Below are 19,251 nucleotides of genomic sequence, written 5' to 3'. Positions count from 1 at the left end.
AGTCATTTACCCCCCTCCCCCCAAACCCTTTTATTCAGTAACTTCTGAGTAGTTGCCTTCTGTCAGCTTCTTCATACCCAGTGCATAGGAAAATCAAAAGCACCTTTTCCAGAAGGCTTTCCGTCAACTCTCTTTAAACGCATGTGTTGGAAAATTAGACTTGCCTGATGCACAGACCCCCCTTTTTAGTGGGTGAATGTTAATGCTTAAAATGGCTTGACAGGGAATAGATATCATTATTTTAAAACAAATAGCTAAAGCAGGTTTGGCACCTAAGTTTTATTGTTTTATGATTTCTATTTAATAGCAAGTATAAAAGTCTGAGCTCGGAAGAAACATTTCCAGCATTCGTTCGCCACACCCCCTGGATGTTATCCTCGGCTGGGATTCCCTATGCTGTGACGGGAGAATTTCCAAAATGCTAAAATCTTGCGATAAGAAATCGTTACCGTAAATGTAGATCTGCATATTCACCCTGTGGATTCATGCAGAAGCATGAATAAGAAAATTGGGGGAAAAAAGAAGACTTTAGTCGCAGGAATTGTGTTATGAAACTCGGGATCCTTGGGTTTCACAACAGGGCGGAAAGCTACTCTCTCGACCAATCAAAGCCCACGCTGCTTGGTCACGTGACTTTTATTTATGTAATGTAATGGTGTAACACAGTAACCTAGCTTCGTGTCTTTGGATGCTTCGTTATAGGGGTTAAAAGCGGACACGGGCTACTGAATAGAAAATAATAATGATAATTATATAAATAACAATGTACCGTTTTATTGGTCCGGTTAATGCTTTGTTTTAGGAGTTTGGAGCGTCAAGGGGAGCTGTGTCTATTTAACCTGACCAAAAAGGGAAGATGCTGTTTGTCCCAAACCAAAGTGAAGGCTCGAAACGACAATGTCAGTAAACATTTTCATTCGAAAAATTAATTTCTGAGGTAAGTTTAACGGGGCAGATAATAGCAGTAACCTAAGCTTGAGCAGATGTGGGACAGATTTATTTAGTCTTTCGCAAGCCGTCAGTATGTCATTTGAATGGTCCGTGCGAAAATAAAACCCAGACCCTCGTCTCTGGATTGCTTTGACAAACAAAGTAAAAGCTCTTCTCGTGGGACATCGTGCTGGTGACTTAACCCGTCTGCAATGGATCTACTGGAGTGTCCTGTCTGTCTCCTCTTGATGTGCGAGCCGGTGACCATGTCGTGCGGCCACACGTTCTGCCGGAGGTGCGTGGGGGGTTATCTCCCTTCAAAATGCCCGCTGTGCAAAGAGAGGTTAAAACAAAAGGAGGTGAAAGGAATGAAGAACAACGTTCTGCTCATCAGTGTCGTTGAAAAGTGTTGCCCCGACGAGGCGAGAGTGAAGTGCCAAATTCAAGAGAAGCTCAAAGCCAACGAGTTCCCGGAAGCTTTACGCATGGCCAATGAGGGAGTACATTTAGGTAAGGAACGCATACATGGAATCTGCTCAACTGCAGGGACATGTCCACATTTAGCTTAGATCACTGATGAATCAACGCTGAATGAAGATGCATTCCCCCATTTGAATTTTTGCATTTGAAACTGTCTTTGTAAGAGTCCAGGGCCATTTAGTTAGAAGAATAAAAACAAGATTTAGATAAAACTTATTGTTTGTGCTGCAGAAGAACCATCAGTCTGGTTTAACATTTTTTTCCATCCGCCCCAGTTGCTTACAAACATTATGACAAACAGTTAAAAAGAGCTATAACAGCTGATGAGCTATAACAGCTGATGAGTAGGGAGCATGCACTGTGGACAGGCTGAGCCAAAACTGTAGTCATGTGCTGTCTACAGTAAAAAAAAAAGAAAAAAAGTGGTGCAATATTATTTGCAAAAGCTTTTGAAAAAAGTCCTGCATTGCAAGCATGTTGCAGGTACTTATTCTCTGCAGTTTCCTTTATAAGTGCAATTGACCTCGTTTTCTGCATGCAGCTGTGAGAAAGTAAACGTGATAACTTCTGTCCTGGATATGTTCGAGTCAGTAGGTGTCCCACGGATTGCAGGAGTGTTTGTGCTACAGTGAATCAGTCTACTGTTGAGTTACCCCCATGTTTGCCATCCTTGCCAATCCAATTAAATACTGCTACCTCCCATGCTCTGGCATTGTAGCCTTATGTAATGATCTTTTGGCACACTTATGCACTGCAGTTTTCCTTTTGTCATTCAAGGTGTAAGGTTGGAAATGATTGCTTTTTTTTTTTTTCCAATATGTAATGAGAGCAACCAGTGAGTCAGTGATTTTAATGGCCTGCTCTATGTAAACATGACTTGTGTAACAGCTTTAGATAACAGCAACTGCTTGAGCCCACAATGCACATGTGCATATTGGTGGAACGTTTCGTTTTTTGATTGATGTAAAATTTAATCTTGTTTTAAAATATAAGAAACAAATCATCATTGTAGACAGTGTGTCAACATGTGGAAGTTAGATTTATATGTAACCAGTATTAGAATCATAAAGAGATGGTGCACATGTAACGTTTGTGTATGTAACACTGTGTGTGCATGCACTGGGAGTTTAAATTCTCTATCTTATAAACCAGCCCCTCTAGTATTGTGGGCTTGTTCTGATGTTAATTGTTGCACGGGCCATTTCATGCATGTGGTTACATATTTACATCAGTGTAAGAAGACGGTTATGTGACTGAAATTTGCTTTGAAAAGTTGTGTAGTGCTCCAAAAGTTTTACATTGTCCTCCATCCTTAGTCCCACTCGATCAGAGCTTGAAGTTGTGCAGAGCTGAGGCTAACTTGGGCCTCCTGCGCTTCTCCGATGCTCTGACGGACCTCGACTACCTCTGCTGCCTTCACCCCAGCTGGACAGAGGTGAGAAATGTGTAAACAAGTGTTAACCCCCTTTAAGGCTTAAGGTTTTGAGGTGTCTTCAGGTCTGTCATGATTATTGAAAAATGGCCCGATTGTTATTATTGTATCATAATGCAGTTAGAGGTAATTTTGTTTAGAAAAAGTGGATAAAATTAATTGAAATATTATAATTCCATCATTATATCCAATTTATTTTCCCAAACTGTGCATACTCATCTGGCACCAGTTGCTATTAAGGTGCTAAACTTGAAATAACTGATCTAATGCATTGCCATAAGAATCTATAGCCCAGGGTAGGGGGTCAAACGTACAGCCTGACGGGCTAAAACCAGCCCGCCAGAGATTCCATTCTGTCCCATGAGATTTAGTTAATAAGAAAATTACAAAGAATACATTAACAGCAAGTTTTTAAAAAAAAAGTAACTTTAAGTCCTAATTTTTCCATTGGAGGTTGTATTTTTTATATGTCTAAATATAATAAATTTACAAGGCAGTGGAATGATTGTAAATATTTTTTTAACAGATTTTGCTTCAGCTTCTTAGATGAGGTCAGTCACTTCAGGTGGTCAGGATCGCTACACAGATGTGAAATGTTCAGTTTGAAAGGAATCTAAATCTTGACAAATGACTCTAATCATAATGTTAAATGCTATATTTTTAATTTCCAGATACCTGGGATTAAACATTTTGTGCCTTTTTGGTTCCATTGTGTGCTCTGAAGTGTAATGATTGTGTAAATGATTAATTAAGGCAAAACATTGTTGAAATTGCACAAATATTTCAACAGAATTTAAGGTTGTTCATAATATGTTTAGTAGAAGGATAATTCATTATATGTAAACCTATTAATGTACTTCTTTGTGTCAAAAGAAAGGAATAATTAGGGAGTTTTTCTCATTTATAGGTTATTATACTATTATTTTACTAATCTGGGCCACTTAAGATGAAATTGTGCTGCATGTATGCTATTGACATTTATATAAAAGATATACTTGCAAAGCTGGACTGCAGCATCTTTATGGAGACATTTCATTTTATATGGAAGAGAAGCAAAAAAAGTGCTAATCTTAGCCGTCAAAAGTGCTAAAAACTCTGTTATGAAACTGAGAGTAGCCTCAAATGAACAATTAAATAGCAGCTCACTGTTATTGAAATTAAAATCACTTGTTAGCTTAGATTTCCAGGTTTTTACTACCCTAACTCTAGCTCTGTTAAATCTGATCCTGGCCATTGCATTTAATTCTCTCCATGCAAGTTCTTATTGCATGCAACTCAATTGTCTGATTTTATAACATACATGTAATTACACTCACATAACCAGTAGATGAACTTGCTAGCTCTGTTTATATTTTGCCCTAGCATCCCACCCAAGCTTATTTAGAGACCTTTTTTCTGCTTTTATCAGTGTTATGTCATTCACAGTGTTACACAAACAGCTACTTATGTCATAGTGTCACATAATTATTCGTTGGCAGGGGGTGGCACTGTTAAAGGAGAAAAGCAGACTGTATGTAATTCATTTCTATAGCTTCATTTGGCTTTCAGAGATGTGTTATGTCACATGACAGTTAACAATGATTCAGCTGATAAAGGTATACAATGCAGGTCTTTGTATGAAAAATAAAAAAGGAAGTAATATTAGTCAACATGTTTGATTTTACTTCCTCAGCTGTAAATTTCAGTGTTGTGCTGTGTGCTGATTGCACTTTTGTGTTTCTCCAGGGCTTCTTTCGAAAAGGGAATGTACTTCTGGAAATGGGTCAGCAGAAAGAAGCCCTCATCCAGTTTCACCGTTGCCTAAAAATTCATGCTGACTTTGGTCCTGCAAAGAGCCAGATCAAGAAGGTTTGTTTGTCGTTCTGAGTGCCGATCAGAGGGGAATTTAATGGGAAGTTAGAGACCATGTACCAGATATGAGTTGTACCGGAAAGAACTCTGAAAATAATGTATGAGCCGAGAAGAAGTTTGCCACCAGCAAAGCTTCGGACTGAGTGGGCTGCAAAAGAGATTTTTTTTATGCAGAAATACATGGCTCATTTTCAAATCTTAAAGATAATGCAAATGAATTAAATCTAAATTATATTGCAGATGGAAGTTTTTCCATTCAGCATATCTTCAGAAACCAAAGTTTAATCTTTGTGATACATTTTTGAGCCTCTCCCCTGGACCATTTTAGACAAGTTCTCATGTTATTTTTTAAGTAGTCTTCAGGAATAGTTGACCAGGCTTTTTGAAGTACTTTTTAAAGTTCTTTGGATTTTGGGCATCTTTTTGTGATGTTTCCTGTCAACATGATCCCACACTGCTTTAGTAAACTTGATGTCTGGGCTCTGGAGAAGATTCATTACGCCATCAGACCTGTTGCCTTTTTTTTTCAGTCAGATTCTTGAGACATTTGACATACCTCAGCCTTTTCTCTCGGTTTTCCTTCCTTAACAATGGCTTCTTTACAGCCAAACCTCCATGGAGGCCAATTTTCACAAAAAGGTTTTTATGGTTGACTTTTTCTGAAGGCTGTTGCTGTTTAGATGCTGTTTTAGACCTCCCGCTTTCTCTTTTGTACTCCGCTTTTCCAATTTCCTCACATTTTTTGGGACACACTGCACAACATGCTAAGTTTGGGCTACTAACTCTTTGGGAATTGTTAAGTGCCATGTATGTAAAACTGTTGTCTTGACACTATTTATAGATGCAAGTAAAGAAATGAAATCAAACTATTTGTCTTTGCAACAGTGCCAGACAGAGCCAATGATGTGTTGACACAACACTGGCTCATTACTTGACTTAGGTGCTTTTTTATACTGGAATGATTTAGGTTTGGGTGAAAAGTTTATGTAGGAGCCATTATTTCTCTTTATTGTTTGGTCCAGGTTTATTGTGGTGGTGGTGTTTGCTTATGTTTGTGATGGCACAGGTGACCTATATTCCCCTCGACCATTGGTAGCAGTGTTGAGGGGAAGTGCGTACAGGCATGGAGGTGACAGTGCCCCGGGTGCTTGGGTAACGGGAGGTCGCACGATTTTTACCACTTCTAAACGCTTTAATGTCTTGAAGTTTCTTACCGTTTTTCCACCGGCTTTCGCTATACCTCCATCCCTTTCATAACCTTGGACCATCTATCCATCCTGTTGCTGTATACCGCCATCCTGGACTTCAAGTTGTTTTTCATTCATTCAATAAATGGGAACACACCCAAACTTACCTTTCAGTTTGGACATTGGTTTAATGAAGCGCGTTGTCACCAGGACCCCCCGCACCCAGAGCGACTAAAAAGGATAGGACCAGATAGTTGCTACAGTTTAAGAGACACATGAAATGTTCAAGGATAAGGAGTATTTTATGTGACTTGAATTTTTCTTTCGCTTTGTTCATCTTAATTTACTTATTAGTTATATTAGTTATTTATCATTTTCTTAATTTTCATTCATTCTCTGTACCGCTTAGTCCATTATGTGTCGCGGGTAAGCTGGAGCCTATCCCAGCTAGGGCTGGGCGATATGGCCTAAAAATAAAATCTCCGATTTTTTATAACCAAATCCGATTTCCGATTTTAATCGATTTTTTTTCCTTTTCTTTTACAAAACATAAATAAACTTATTAAAACATTCATTTGTTTATACAGATGAATGCTAGCAAAAATAAAGCATATAATGTCATAGCTCTTCCACCATATAAACGACTTCATATCTTACATTGAAATATGCGACACAATGCATCCGTGATCTCTTTCCATCTGGATCCTTATCATACAGGATCCACTGCAGGAATAATTCCCCTGATGAAGGTTGTCTCTTAACAAGGGTTTGCAGCATTTCTCACTGCAGTTATACGTACAGCTAAATCCCAGGCGTGAGTGAAGGGTCACTTTACTGAAAATCTGTCAGACAAACACCGTTCTGGTGTGGAGGGAGGGCTAAGTCTGCTGCTAACTAACTATGGAAAAAAATCCCGATTTTCAAAAAAATTAATCTCCAGAAATGAAAAATTCGATTTATCGATTTTATCGATTAATCGCCCAGCCCTAATCCCAGCATTAACAGGTGAAAGGCAGGGTACACCCTGGACAGGTCTCCTGTCCATCGCAGGGCCAGCACATCGGGGACAAACAACCATTCACACTCGCAATCACTCGTAGGGAGAATTTAGAGTCATCAATTAACCTAACATGCATGTCTTTGGATGTTGGGAGGAAGCTGGAGTACCCAGAGAGAACCCACGCATACACGCAAACTTCACACAGAAAGGCCACCCCCAGCCAAGATTTGAACCAGCAACCTTCTTGCTGTGAGGCTGCGGTGCTACCACCACACCACCACTTAATATATTAGTAGTAATTGTTTGCCTGATATCAGACAGAACTGTCAACTCTGTTACTCAGCTTGGTGGAGTAGGATGGATTTAAAGGTCTGGACCCAGGCAAAGTATTGGTGTTAGTAAATTAGTTGACAGACAATTTAAACTCTTTAAATGATGCTTTTACCACAACTGTCATTGAATTTGATTTGATTTCATTAGTGAAAATGAATGTTTAGCATTTTGGTGATTGAGTTATTTTGCGACGCCTGTTGAAATGGCAGATCCTGGAGGTCGAGGGAATCGCAGTCCCAGAAGAGGTGTCCTGCATTTTGCAGGTGCTGACCGAGTACTTGAACGAGCCCTGCCCCATCACCACCATCAGTGGCTCCCAGGGGCCGGTGCACGGTGAAAGTAAACATCCCAGTGAAGGGAGGAGAGATGCTCACCAGGTAAATGTTTAGCTGTGGGCTGGAAGGGGAATTGAATGTAAAATAAAAATCTTAACTGATGAAACTGTTTATCTGTTTGACTCCAAGTTGAAACATGACGCAGGCACCGAATGCTGCCTCAGTCTCTGCCAAGCTGTTTCCTTCCTCCCTGCTGCTGAGGAGGATGAGGAGATGATGATGAGGAAGGAAGATAGGCATGGAAGAGGTAGGCTGATACACCATGAGACTAGGGTTGCAAAATTCTAGGAATTTTCAAAGTTGGAAACTTTTAATGGGAATCAACAGGAGTATTTGAGAATTAATGGGAATATTTGGGAATTAACCAGAAATTTACTAAATTTAAGGTTTATGCACTTAACTTAAATATAGTTGAGGAAAATATATTGTTGCATAATCTTGGCTGAAACAACCAGATTTATAGCAAGCACACTTGAATATCTATGCTATTTAGGTAAAGGTCTGGGCAGTTTGGCAAAGTACAGAGCCAAGCAAGGCCTTTGGGAAGGGGACGAAATCTGGCAGTCATGCTAGCACATATCTGCATCCACCTCGTGGAAGGGACTATGTGGATCTGAAGCCCTTGCACCTGTAGCCTCCATCATCCTCCAAATCCCACAATCATCAGCTGCCTCTGAGCGCAACTGGCCACTGTTCTGTAACACGCACACAAAGGTTCGCAACAGGCTCACAAATGTGAGAGTGGAAAAACTGGTGGTCATTCGGTTGAGTAATCCTTTAATCAACATTCGTGTTTTCGTTGTTCAATAAAAGAAGTGATTGTTCAGTACGAGAATTAAAATTTTAAAGTTCTACTCTAAAGTAAATCTGTTGAAGTGCCATGTCCTTAATTGTTTTACTTTGCATGGATTTCTACTTATGACAAAACAAAATCTTGATATTTATGTTTGGATATGATAGTTTGTTGACATTGTCCCCAAATTCCAGTTAATGCCCATAAAATCCCAATAATTCCCATAATTCCAGTGAAAAGTTTCCAATTTTGAATATTTCAAAATTCCCAAGCTTAACTTCCCATGGAAAGTTTCTGGAAATTTACCGGAAATTTTCTTACCCTTTGCAACCCTACATGGGACACAATCATGATCTGAATGTTGCTGAATGGTTTGAAATTACATAATGAATGACATTTACCTTCTTTAGCTCATTGCAGATGCATCTAGTGACAATATTTAATTCGATTTTTAGGTGAAAGTAAAGCAAACGGAGCAGAAACGCTGAGTGTTCTCACTGTGTCAGACTTTGAGTGTCCTCTCTGCATCAGGTCAGTGTCCCCCAGCACATGCTGTAATCCATAATGCATTACCGTCTGTAGCTTGTCTCCTCTGGTGTCCTAAATCCGTCTAGTGCAATTCTTGCTTTCCTCTTTCTGATTAATGTTTAGCACACACACACTCACATATGTTGCCCCACTACGAGTGGAGGGATCATCCTTCCTTTGCTTAGTTGCTTCAAAGTAAAGCTCATGTCTCTCTGTCCTCTGCAGGTTGTTTTTTGAGCCAATCACAACTCCCTGTGGCCACACTTTCTGCAAAAACTGCATCGAGAGGAGTCTGGACCACAACCTCCGCTGTCCGCTCTGCAAGCATCCACTACAAGAGGTACAAATGCTGTGAATACATGTTAATAAAATGAGCTTCTTTGTTATTGGCTTCCACATTGTGACTTTCAGCACTGCGTCATTACATGTTAATGGTTGACTTTGTCATAATGATGACTGCTTTTATATTTACTTTGATCATATCTGTAGTAAATAACTACATTTAATTCCATTTAGTTCTATTACTGATCTTCCTGCAACTGCCAGATCTACTTACTGAATGCGGAATTTGATAATTAAAATGGACTACTTATTATATTTATTATAATAATTAGTTTTATTAGGAAACCGGGTTTATGCCCTGGTTACTAACACCACTGGCCAAGCTTCAGACTCATTTGGAGGTTTTATTTCATTAGATGCACCACATGCATGGTGTGTTTGGACACAGCAGATGTTAATGTGCTTTACAAACTGTAGAAGGTATAGTATGTAAAGAAAAAATGACTGTATTATATAGTGTACCACTTTCCTCTTGAACCGCTACAAACTGGGGGTCCCAAGATAATTTCAGGGGGTCAAAAATATATCCTACATTTATCAAATAAATTTAGGATTTTTATTAGGGCTTCTGAAGTTAGTAATTGTAGTACACGGTGCCTGTACTACGAAGCGGGATTAGTCTTTTAGAAAGATAACTTCAAGTTCAGCTCAGATGTCTGACAAATTAAATTTACCTGTGACAAACTAATGAGATGGGTGTTGTGGAATGTTTTTACCTCTGTGTAGCTAAAACCACCACAACGCTATGCTAAAGGTTTCACTGTTGCATCGTTTGTACTTAGACATTGTTTTTCTCTTTCCAGTACTTAAGAAACAGGAAGTACAACCTGACAATTCTGCTCCAAGACGTCATGTCCAGACTTTTTCCCTCTCAACTGGCTGAGAGGAAACAGGTCCACGATGCAGAGATGGCCGAGCTGTCCAAGTAGGAAACCGCCTTACTCAGCCAACATTAAATTACTATACTCGTTTAAATAATTCTCGAACCTCAGAGTTCTCAAGTTTGTTTTTTTCTTTCTCTTCTAGTCTCACCAAGGACATCCCAATATTTGTATGCACGGTGGCCTACCCTGGAGTGCCCTGCCCTCTGCACATCTTTGAACCGCGATATCGGCTGATGATGCGTCGCTGCATGGAGACGGGCACCAAGAAGTTTGGCATGTGCAGCTATGAGCATGGAAAAGGGTATCGCAGCATAATCTATAACCCCTCCCACCCCCAACACACCCACACACGCCTCCTAACATACATTGCACATTGTCTCTGTCCATTGCCACCACCAACTCATACGCAAAGAAAAAAAAAAGCATCATTCTCTAAAGCCTGCTAATTTACAACATTTTTACAATAACACTCTAAATCAGAGGTCACTAACAAGCGGACCACGGTCCGCATCCGGACCCAGACCCTGTCCCATATAGAGCCGCAGTTTAAATGTAAAATACGACAGGGTGCTTTTATTTTAAATGGCACAACTTTTGCAATCTTCACAGTAGCGATAAGGAAACATGCAGACCAATTGTGAGGTAAGTCATCCCATGTGATGCACTCAGCCAATCAGTGGGCAAGGCTCCCGGCATGGGAGTAAACTGCCAGCTAGATAAAACACAGACTGGTGTGGTTTCTGAAAACTGAGCTGTCCAGGAGTCTCAGCGGACTGATCAGGGCTGAACAGGCAGACAGGCAGAAGGTGCGAGATCAGCCTCACCAGGGGTCTAAACACAAACAGGTCTTGTTAGCACGAGACGGAAAAGTTAAAGCTATGAAGTACCAAGTGAGGTAACTGAATGATCTGGCAGAGGATGGTAGAGTGATCCGGTGGTTAAATACTGCTGGAATGAGGGTGGCTTGATTGCAGGATGAGACTCTGGTGTGGTGATCAGCCCAGGTGTAGTAATGGCTGCCCCGGAGTAACCCTGTGGACCTTCTGGCCAGATACAGGCATGACCCACAAAAACAGATAGAGGGAGACAAACGCACACACTAGGAACAGTTGTTGGGCTTTTTTTCCAGAGTGTAGTTGCTTATTTTTTGCTCGTCCTGTTATGAAGCCCTCCTGATTCTCTCACAGCTGTCCACAATAAAGAAAATAACGCCTTGGATGCAGAATGGGAAACGTGAACAGTCTTTTTTTCATGAAGTAGTGTCAACAGCTGTTTCCTTGGTTACTGCGGCAATCCGAACCGGCACGCCCCTACCCACATGCACGTTCAACTTCACGTGTCAGAGCAGCAGTGACAATGCCTGCGAATAAATATCTGCACTCCGAACACTGAAATGAATGATGTTACATGATGCCTCAGATTATAATAGTTTTTAGTTCAGCAAGACTAAAAACTAAATACAACTCTTCTATGTATAAGTACCAGTGATGGAAATAATGGTGTTAAAATAAACAGCGATACTAGCAGCATTAATTTAGTCAGTGATAATCTAACCAATGACTTGTTCCAACGTTACAATGCTTGCTCTCATTACTGATAATAAAATGGCGTGTTACTATAGTTCTACACACTGAGGCTGTCTTCATCTGACTTGGAGCTTAGCGGGAGGAACACCCACACAGTCTAAGTGATAATAACTGACAGAGGAAGAGTAAAATGTCATGGCAGACTTGGGCAAGTGTGCGCAGCCAGACACAAAAACATACTAATAATTCTATTCTGTATCATTGCATGTATAATAGCCATAGAGATGAAATACCTGCAGACCATCAGCCTTTGCCCATTTCTCCTCTTCCTCTTTCAACGCCACCTGAAGGATTATTGAATCTTTAATTGCCTTTATGTGTTTACATAAACTAGATGTAACACTGCCATCCTTCCACACCATCAACCTTGCATCAAAACTAAGTAAACCAGTTTGCCTTAATGGGAAGATTTGTGTTTAATGACATTTCTGTTCATTTCACATAACCTAAAAAAAACGAGTCTGCACTTGATTCTTCTCTTCACAATACAAGCAGAACTTGGTGATTGTTTATGCAGTTGTTTTGACAAAGCTGCATGGGTTTCAAGTAACTGTGTTTGACATTTTCCTCTCTGTGAAGCTCACAGCGGGCTCAGTGGAGCCTGATGGGATTGTCAGCAGTGCAGCAAAAACAGAGAGAGCAGTGGACACAGATTAAATCGTTCATATGTGACCCTGAGGAGGTGGAAAATGGCAGCTTGATTGCCCATCTGCTTGGAGATCTGTTGTACATGTTGCCCCCGCTAACAAAAGATAAAAAAAAAAAAAAAATTCTTTAGCAACATAATATAACATAACCTAAAGTGTAGACCAAATACTTTAAGGGGTTTGAATGTAGTTCATTTAAAATTCTTTGTATACTACTATAATATTTTAACAGTCAACAAAACATCAACTCTCAGGTTTGCAGACTATGGCTGCATGTTGGAGATCCTCAGCCTGGAGCTGCTCCCTGATGGACGATCTTACGTGGAAACGGTAGGGGGTCGCAGATTCAGGGTGCTCAAGAGAGGTCAGAGGGATGGCTACCACACCGCTGACATAGAATACCTGGAGGACATCAAGGTAAGGCTCTCAAGAGATCACAAACTCTGGCAAGAAAATATCACAACTGGGCAGTTTCTGTAGATTTCAGTCTCCGTCTTTGTCTCAAATATTTAGTGTCTTTGTGCCCCGTCTGTCCCCTTTCTGTCAGGTTGATGGAAATGACCTGGAGTTGTTACACCACCTCCACGACAGTGTGTACCAGCAGGCTCAGGACTGGTATCATCGCCTGGGCAGCCGCATCCGAGAGCAGATCACCAGACAGTATGGCAGCTTGCCGGATAAGGAGGAAAACATTCAGGTCAGTGATTCATGGAAATGCAACAGCAGCTTCTGCCCAAGCTAAGAAAACATGAGCATTTACAGTCAATCAGATTTTTAATTGAGTCTTACTTATGCTCCATGCTTTTCACACAAGAATATATATAATATTAACAGCATCATCAGGTTGTTAAAATGATGGTATGCAGCCGGCACACACTGGACGCTTTTTCTGTTAATGATCCTCTTCCTTAAAAATCAGACATTCCTGTTAAAGTGATGGATTGAGCCACAGAGCATGCACAATATTCTACATTCATGGAATACTGGATAATGAAATGGTCTTTAATGATCTAAAATATTTCATTCTGATTGGTCATTCATTGCAGGGATTATTAATTTCGGCCATGTTTATTAAGATAGAAAGTCATAGGGATGGAATATCTGCTAGCTGGTGAAATCAGTAGAAATGGCTTTTGTTGGCTAATTACCTGAAATGAACTGATAGTGGTGCATAGGCACATAGGACAAATAAAGTAAAAGAAATGAAATTAAGTGGAAGTGATCTTTTTTTTTGCTTGCAACATGCAGAGGATAGAAGATTGTTAACATATGTACTCACTAAAGCAGCAAAAGAGAGAAAATGAAGCGTTTTAAACACAATGTTGTCACTACACACATTTATTCTGCTCTTGTTGTCTTCCTCTAGGCCTCTGTTAACGGCCCGGCGTGGTGCTGGTGGCTGCTCTCTGTCCTGCAGCTGGACCCTGCCTATCAAACCACTGTCCTCTCCCTGAACTCACTCAAAGACCGCTTGGGACACGTTCGCCTAGTCCTTGAGTACTTCTCTCAGAGCTAAAGAGCCCAGATCACACCCAGGTGGCAGGGTGGGGAATTGTGGTCCCAGCTAAGCTGACAGTAAAATATTACGCATGCACAAACAAACAGAATGAAACCAGTGAATGCACGCACAACACAGAGTTTAAGGTTAGGTTTGGGATTACTCTGAAACATAGAGGGACTGTTTTAATGTGGCACCTGGCCAATCGCAGGATGCTTGTGATTTTTACTGCAGAACACAATGCAGAGTTGTTTTTGTTTTTTTGTTTTTAGTTTGCATATTTTGTTTCCTACACCAGAATGACCAAAGATGCTTCTTATTTTGGGTCATCTGAAGTGATTATTTGTGGATAGACTTCAATAAATCAGGTTATTTTCAAATAAAAACTGCTGAATATGGACAGTGGGTGTCACTGTTTTTACTGCAGTCGTTGTATGAAGCAGCATCAGCCAAGTGAATACAGTTCAATACACAGATGTGTGTGCATTTGCCTGTTCTAACTGGACCCTTTGCATTACACCAGCTACGTTTGGAGTGAGAATACATATTAATAGCAGATATAACATATGTTGCCAGGATGGTGCACGTCATTGTTTATGTTGGATATGTGATTATTTGTTATAAGGTACTTCTTCCTTGGCCTCTGCAGCCATTGGGTGTGGCTCATTTTATACCAGTAAATATCAAAAGCCTCCTGTTTTGTATGAAAGTTGCAATAATAACTGATGATGTCACAGGGCTGCAGCTGGAAGTTCTTTTTAATGAATGAGAGCTGCTGTCTCTGGATGCCCTTGCTGATCATTCAGTTGCAAATAACTTCATGATAGTGAGTTGGGGGTGGTGAATGGCGGTGTGTGTAATAGGTCTAATTTGCAGTATGAACCCTTGAAGAACATAGCACATTTGTCAGGTGTAAATATGTCATTTCTGTCAGTTTCCATTTTCACCAGCTGTGTTTTTATTAATTTTTTTTAATTAGATATGACCTGTTGATGGCACTGATAACAGCTACTGTAATGTTTGGCTCCCTTCAGGCGCATGAAGCTGTGGTGACATCTCTCATCTCTCAATATTTTGGCTATAACACTTTGGTTGTAGTCCAACTTGGATTGAGTCCCTGTTACCACAAGGAGGGAAGGTGGAGGGTGGGGAGGCATCCATGTAGGCCATGGCACCTGCCTGAAGCCTTTGCTCCGTCTCTGAGTCTGTCTGGCCCGTCTGGCCTGTATATCACCTGTCATGGTGCCTTTGAGTGCCTCGGCCTACTCACCAGAAGACCTTGAAAGTCTTAGAGTTTCTACAGGTGGATGTAGGATGTAGTGGTACATTCCATGGAATGTTGAAGTTGCAAAGTTAAAAAAAAAAAAAAAAAAAAAGACTACAGGCTTAACTGGGTGATTTTTTTTTTTAAATTTTGATAAATGTGCCATATGTATCTCTGCATTATATGCTTTATAGGAATAGTTACCTGAGTCGTCACTGTGTTTATGTTGGTTTGCATCTAAAACTCATGGAAGTTAGGCCTTGACCCTCATGCCTTTTGTATGTTGGGCAGTGAACTACCCGTTTATTTCCTTCTTTGGAAACATATCACTTGAAAAATGTCCAGCTACATCCACTTTGTGTGATTGAGAGCAACAACCCTGTCTGTATAATAATGTAGATATAGCTCAGACTTAAAGGGGTAATCACGATACTCAAAATATCCCTCTGAGTGATGAACTAATTAACAAACTGATGGACACTGGGGCAACAGTGGTGACTTGATTAACAGGCTCCTCTCTGAACTCTGTGCTGGGAATACTTCACCTGATTAAAGCTAACGCAATTTAAAAAGAGACTGGGGTTCTTGAAGTTTTGAATGGCCATCATAAGTGTTGTAAGTACTGCGGTGTTTTAGCCCCTCTTACACACTTTTAAAGCTTGTAAATCAATATATTTTTGTGTTTTGATGCTCAGTCATTTTACAGGTTATTGTGTTTTATTGCTCAAACATGCCACCCTTCTTTTCACCTCACGTTTTGTCAGATTATTAGATTATTTAATTTCTGCACTGTTGCACAGTTTAATTTCCATATTTAAAAATTCGCCTCATATTTTTTTAATCAGCTATTTGTTTGTCTTTTGTGATTTCGTAGACACTGCTTCTGATAAAATGCAGGGCAGTTAAGATTTTCAGCTCATTTGCTGGAAGTGTCATCTGGGTCGGTATGATGGTCAGTGGCATGTGGGTTATTCTCTGCACAGTTTTCAAATACCTCTCTGTCAGTCACAATAGTTAAACCCACTGAGTCAAAGCCAGCAGCGGCAAATTATCTTGATCTGATTGTTGTTTACTCGCTTGCTCCCAGAATGACTTTTTATGTGTTAATATAAATAAAGATTTTCAAAGGAAATTCTGGATTATCTGTGTTTAATATGTGTCAGTAAAACGTAAATCGTGTTGCCCTTTTTAAATGTTTCGATTTATTTTAGTTGTGAGCAACAGTTTTGTAAAAAAAAAAAAAAAAAAAGTAGAAGTTGTGGATAGTCATAAACATATTAATACTTAATGCTGATGCCAACTGCTGTTGAACAAAACAAATAAAATGGAATTCTCCTGTCCTTGTCGATTAACCTCTTAGTAACTAGAGCCTCCTGTACGGGGGGCACCATAAGATACGTGCAGTACAGAAGATCTTTGCACATGCTAAGAGGCACCTTTCCTAACATTTAGCATGGACCAAAATGATGGCGAGACCCTCAACTAAGAGACTCTACCAAGTTTTCTTTTAGGAGGAGATAACCATTTTAATTATTGTGTTCAAGGTGAATTTACTCATACAGCAACACATATTGTGATGCTGACACTTCTGTAGTAATTTCAATTATCTCAGCTTTCTTTTTAGACCAAAATAATACATTTAGCATGTAGTTGTGAAGCTCTATCATATATATTTTGGGTATGAAAAAATAGACATTGTCAATAAGAGGTTCAATAAGATTTTAAATAAAAGTAGTAAAATTAGTCAATTAAATTATATAAATAAACACAAGAGAGCCTCAGAAGTATATTATAGAATATATATATGTATATATATATAAAAATCTGAACAAACCCTTCAAAAGAACAAGACTCAATATGCATGCTATACACAAGTGCTCCACCAGGGGGCAGTGTGTAGTTACGTTAGAAAAAAATTATTTTATGAACGGGAAAAATTCATCTAAGTGTCTTTTCTGATGCATCCAGGCTCAAAGTGATTGCCTTAATGTCTCAAAATAGGAACAAAGGGTTTATAAGTAAATCTATAAATTACTAAAAGACAGTTGGAAAAAAAACAAGGTAGGTGAGAAGAGGTTATTATTAATTGCCTTTTTCTACTGACAGGAAAGAGAGGAAAGAGAATAGCGTAGCAGGAGTGAGGTAAATGTCTGCCAACATCCTCTGCATAGGAATCAGTCAGATAAAAAGAGGTTTCTGTGGCTTCAGTGGGGCTCTGTAATGCAGCTCAGCGTCTACATCAAAGCCCATTACATTTGAAGAATACTGCAGCTTTTCTGTACTAAATTGATCCATCAGCTTGCGCTGACTCCCTGCTTGTGTATGAGTGAGTAAGGATGACAGGCGTTTTGTAGGAGGTATCGCAAAGGGGGAACCAACTGTGTGCATGTATATATGTGTGTTCTTGTGCTGTCACGAGTCCCTATTTAATAGGGATGGGAAGATGAGGGAAAATACTCAACATAATGGATGTTTTGATTAGGTATGAAAGAATTCAGGTTTGAGGGGTTTTTTTTTGTTTGTTTGTTTTTTAAGTAATCGTCAATGCAGCAGGGAGGACTGAGTTTAAGATGTTTGTGAATCTGTAATGATTATCCTCCATAATTATGGAGGAACTCACTGGGGCTTCCACTAAAACAGACAAGTTTGCTCTATGCAATTTGCAACAACAGCAGAAAAGCCACAGTGAGCCCCGGAGGATGGATGTAGCTCTGTTGCCATAGAAACAAAACCCAGCCTGAGAGGTAGAGCAAGATTATCAATTAAAAAAATTGAGAAACTTTAAAGTGTTTTGCTCATGTTCCACAGAATGAAAGAAAGCTCACGAGGAGCTAATTTCCGCAGATATGAGTATACTGAATAGAAGATGAGTGAACGGGTGATGAAGATACAAGTCAAGTTGCCAATCTGCCTCTGTGCCCCCTTTTCAAGACAGTTTTTCAGGGTGTGTGCCCTCTTGTGGGTGGTGAAGCTGATAAAGCTCCCTTGTTTCTTTGTATAATCCTCTTGAGTGTCAACATGATGATAAAACCATGAGTATACTTGTTTGTCAGTGCGTATGAGAGCTAAAAGTAAACATATTTGCCTCCTGCTGTTGGTGGCACCACGGGATACATCATTAATACCTAAACCTAAAGAAACACAAGAGATCCTAAAAAAGTAATAATAGAGAGACAACGAGATCCAAGAAAGGAGCATCAAGTTGCAGGATTAAGCAGCAGAACTTTCCTTATCTGGAAGCTCTTTCAGCCCTCCAAAGATGTACTTAATGATTCAAGCCCTCGATATTTTTATGGCGAGGGAGGAAGGAATTAACCTTCAGTGTTGCATGACTGAATGACATGTCAAAAAAAGATCAATAAAGTATAACGTTTCCCTTGGCCCCAGTAAACACTTCTGAGAAAACACTGATTGAGTCAAGTGGGGGGGAAAATCATGGGTGTTCTTTTATAATTTGGTGATTTTTGTGGAAATAATTTGAAAGCAAATGAAGCATACTTGGATCACCTGCTGGCAGATGAAGGACAAGAGAAACAGAAAGCAAGGGGACGCTGCAGGAGACATGATGCTGTGCAACTGGCTCACTGGTTTGTTGAGTTACCACCTGCAGAGATGCACACCTGGCTGTGGGGTTTGTTTTTGCATGGTCCTCACCGATGAATGAAGCACTCTGAAGTGCATGTTAATCTGCTTGCCTACAAGGTCTTGGACAGATGTGGTTACAGCAGGTCATTCTATAAGACAATTTGAATTAGCCGCAATTTAAAAGCTGTGATGATTTTTGTAGTAGATTTTTATGTGCTCAAGACTCGCTGCGTGCCCCAAGGTGAATTTAATTTGGTGTTTGCATGGGCAGGATGACTTTGTTAACAGGAAGTTTTACTAACCTTGGCTCCAAGCATATTAGTACTGGAAAGCAAGATAAAGACATGGAATTTAGAGCTGCCTGCCTCATCAGTCCTTGCTTGGATCTCATCCAGCAGGTTTCTGCAGCAGTTCTGTGTGTTGTTTCAATGCATTATACGAGCTGATATAGAATATATAGTGTTCATGATCGTGCAACAATCATTGGGAATGAGATAATTATAGACAAACACTTCCTTCAAGCTATCAAGGGAGTTTTGATATATTTCTTGTTTGTTTTTACAGTCATCCAATTTT

General features: G+C 39.9%; 1 protein-coding gene across 1 annotated transcript; it reads left to right on the top strand.

Moving 5' to 3' along the window:
- Window positions 1–426: 426 nt before the first annotated feature.
- Window positions 427–16,222, top strand: lonrf1 (LON peptidase N-terminal domain and ring finger 1). Its single transcript, XM_041990202.1, has 12 exons — window positions 427–1,440; window positions 2,727–2,845; window positions 4,568–4,690; window positions 7,423–7,590; window positions 7,678–7,795; window positions 8,797–8,872; window positions 9,095–9,209; window positions 10,015–10,136; window positions 10,238–10,396; window positions 12,583–12,745; window positions 12,876–13,025; window positions 13,695–16,222. Exons 1-12 carry the CDS (start codon window positions 1,143–1,145, stop codon window positions 13,842–13,844), a joined length of 1,761 nt encoding a protein of 586 aa, XP_041846136.1. The 5' UTR covers window positions 427–1,142; the 3' UTR covers window positions 13,845–16,222.
- Window positions 16,223–19,251: the final 3,029 nt, after the last annotated feature.

The sequence above is a fragment of the Melanotaenia boesemani genome, chromosome 7 (genome assembly GCF_017639745.1).
Source record: "Melanotaenia boesemani isolate fMelBoe1 chromosome 7, fMelBoe1.pri, whole genome shotgun sequence".
Lineage (NCBI taxonomy): Eukaryota > Metazoa > Chordata > Actinopteri > Atheriniformes > Melanotaeniidae > Melanotaenia > Melanotaenia boesemani.
The sequence above is the reverse complement of the archived record's forward strand: the minus strand, read 5'-3'. Positions and strand labels throughout refer to the sequence as shown.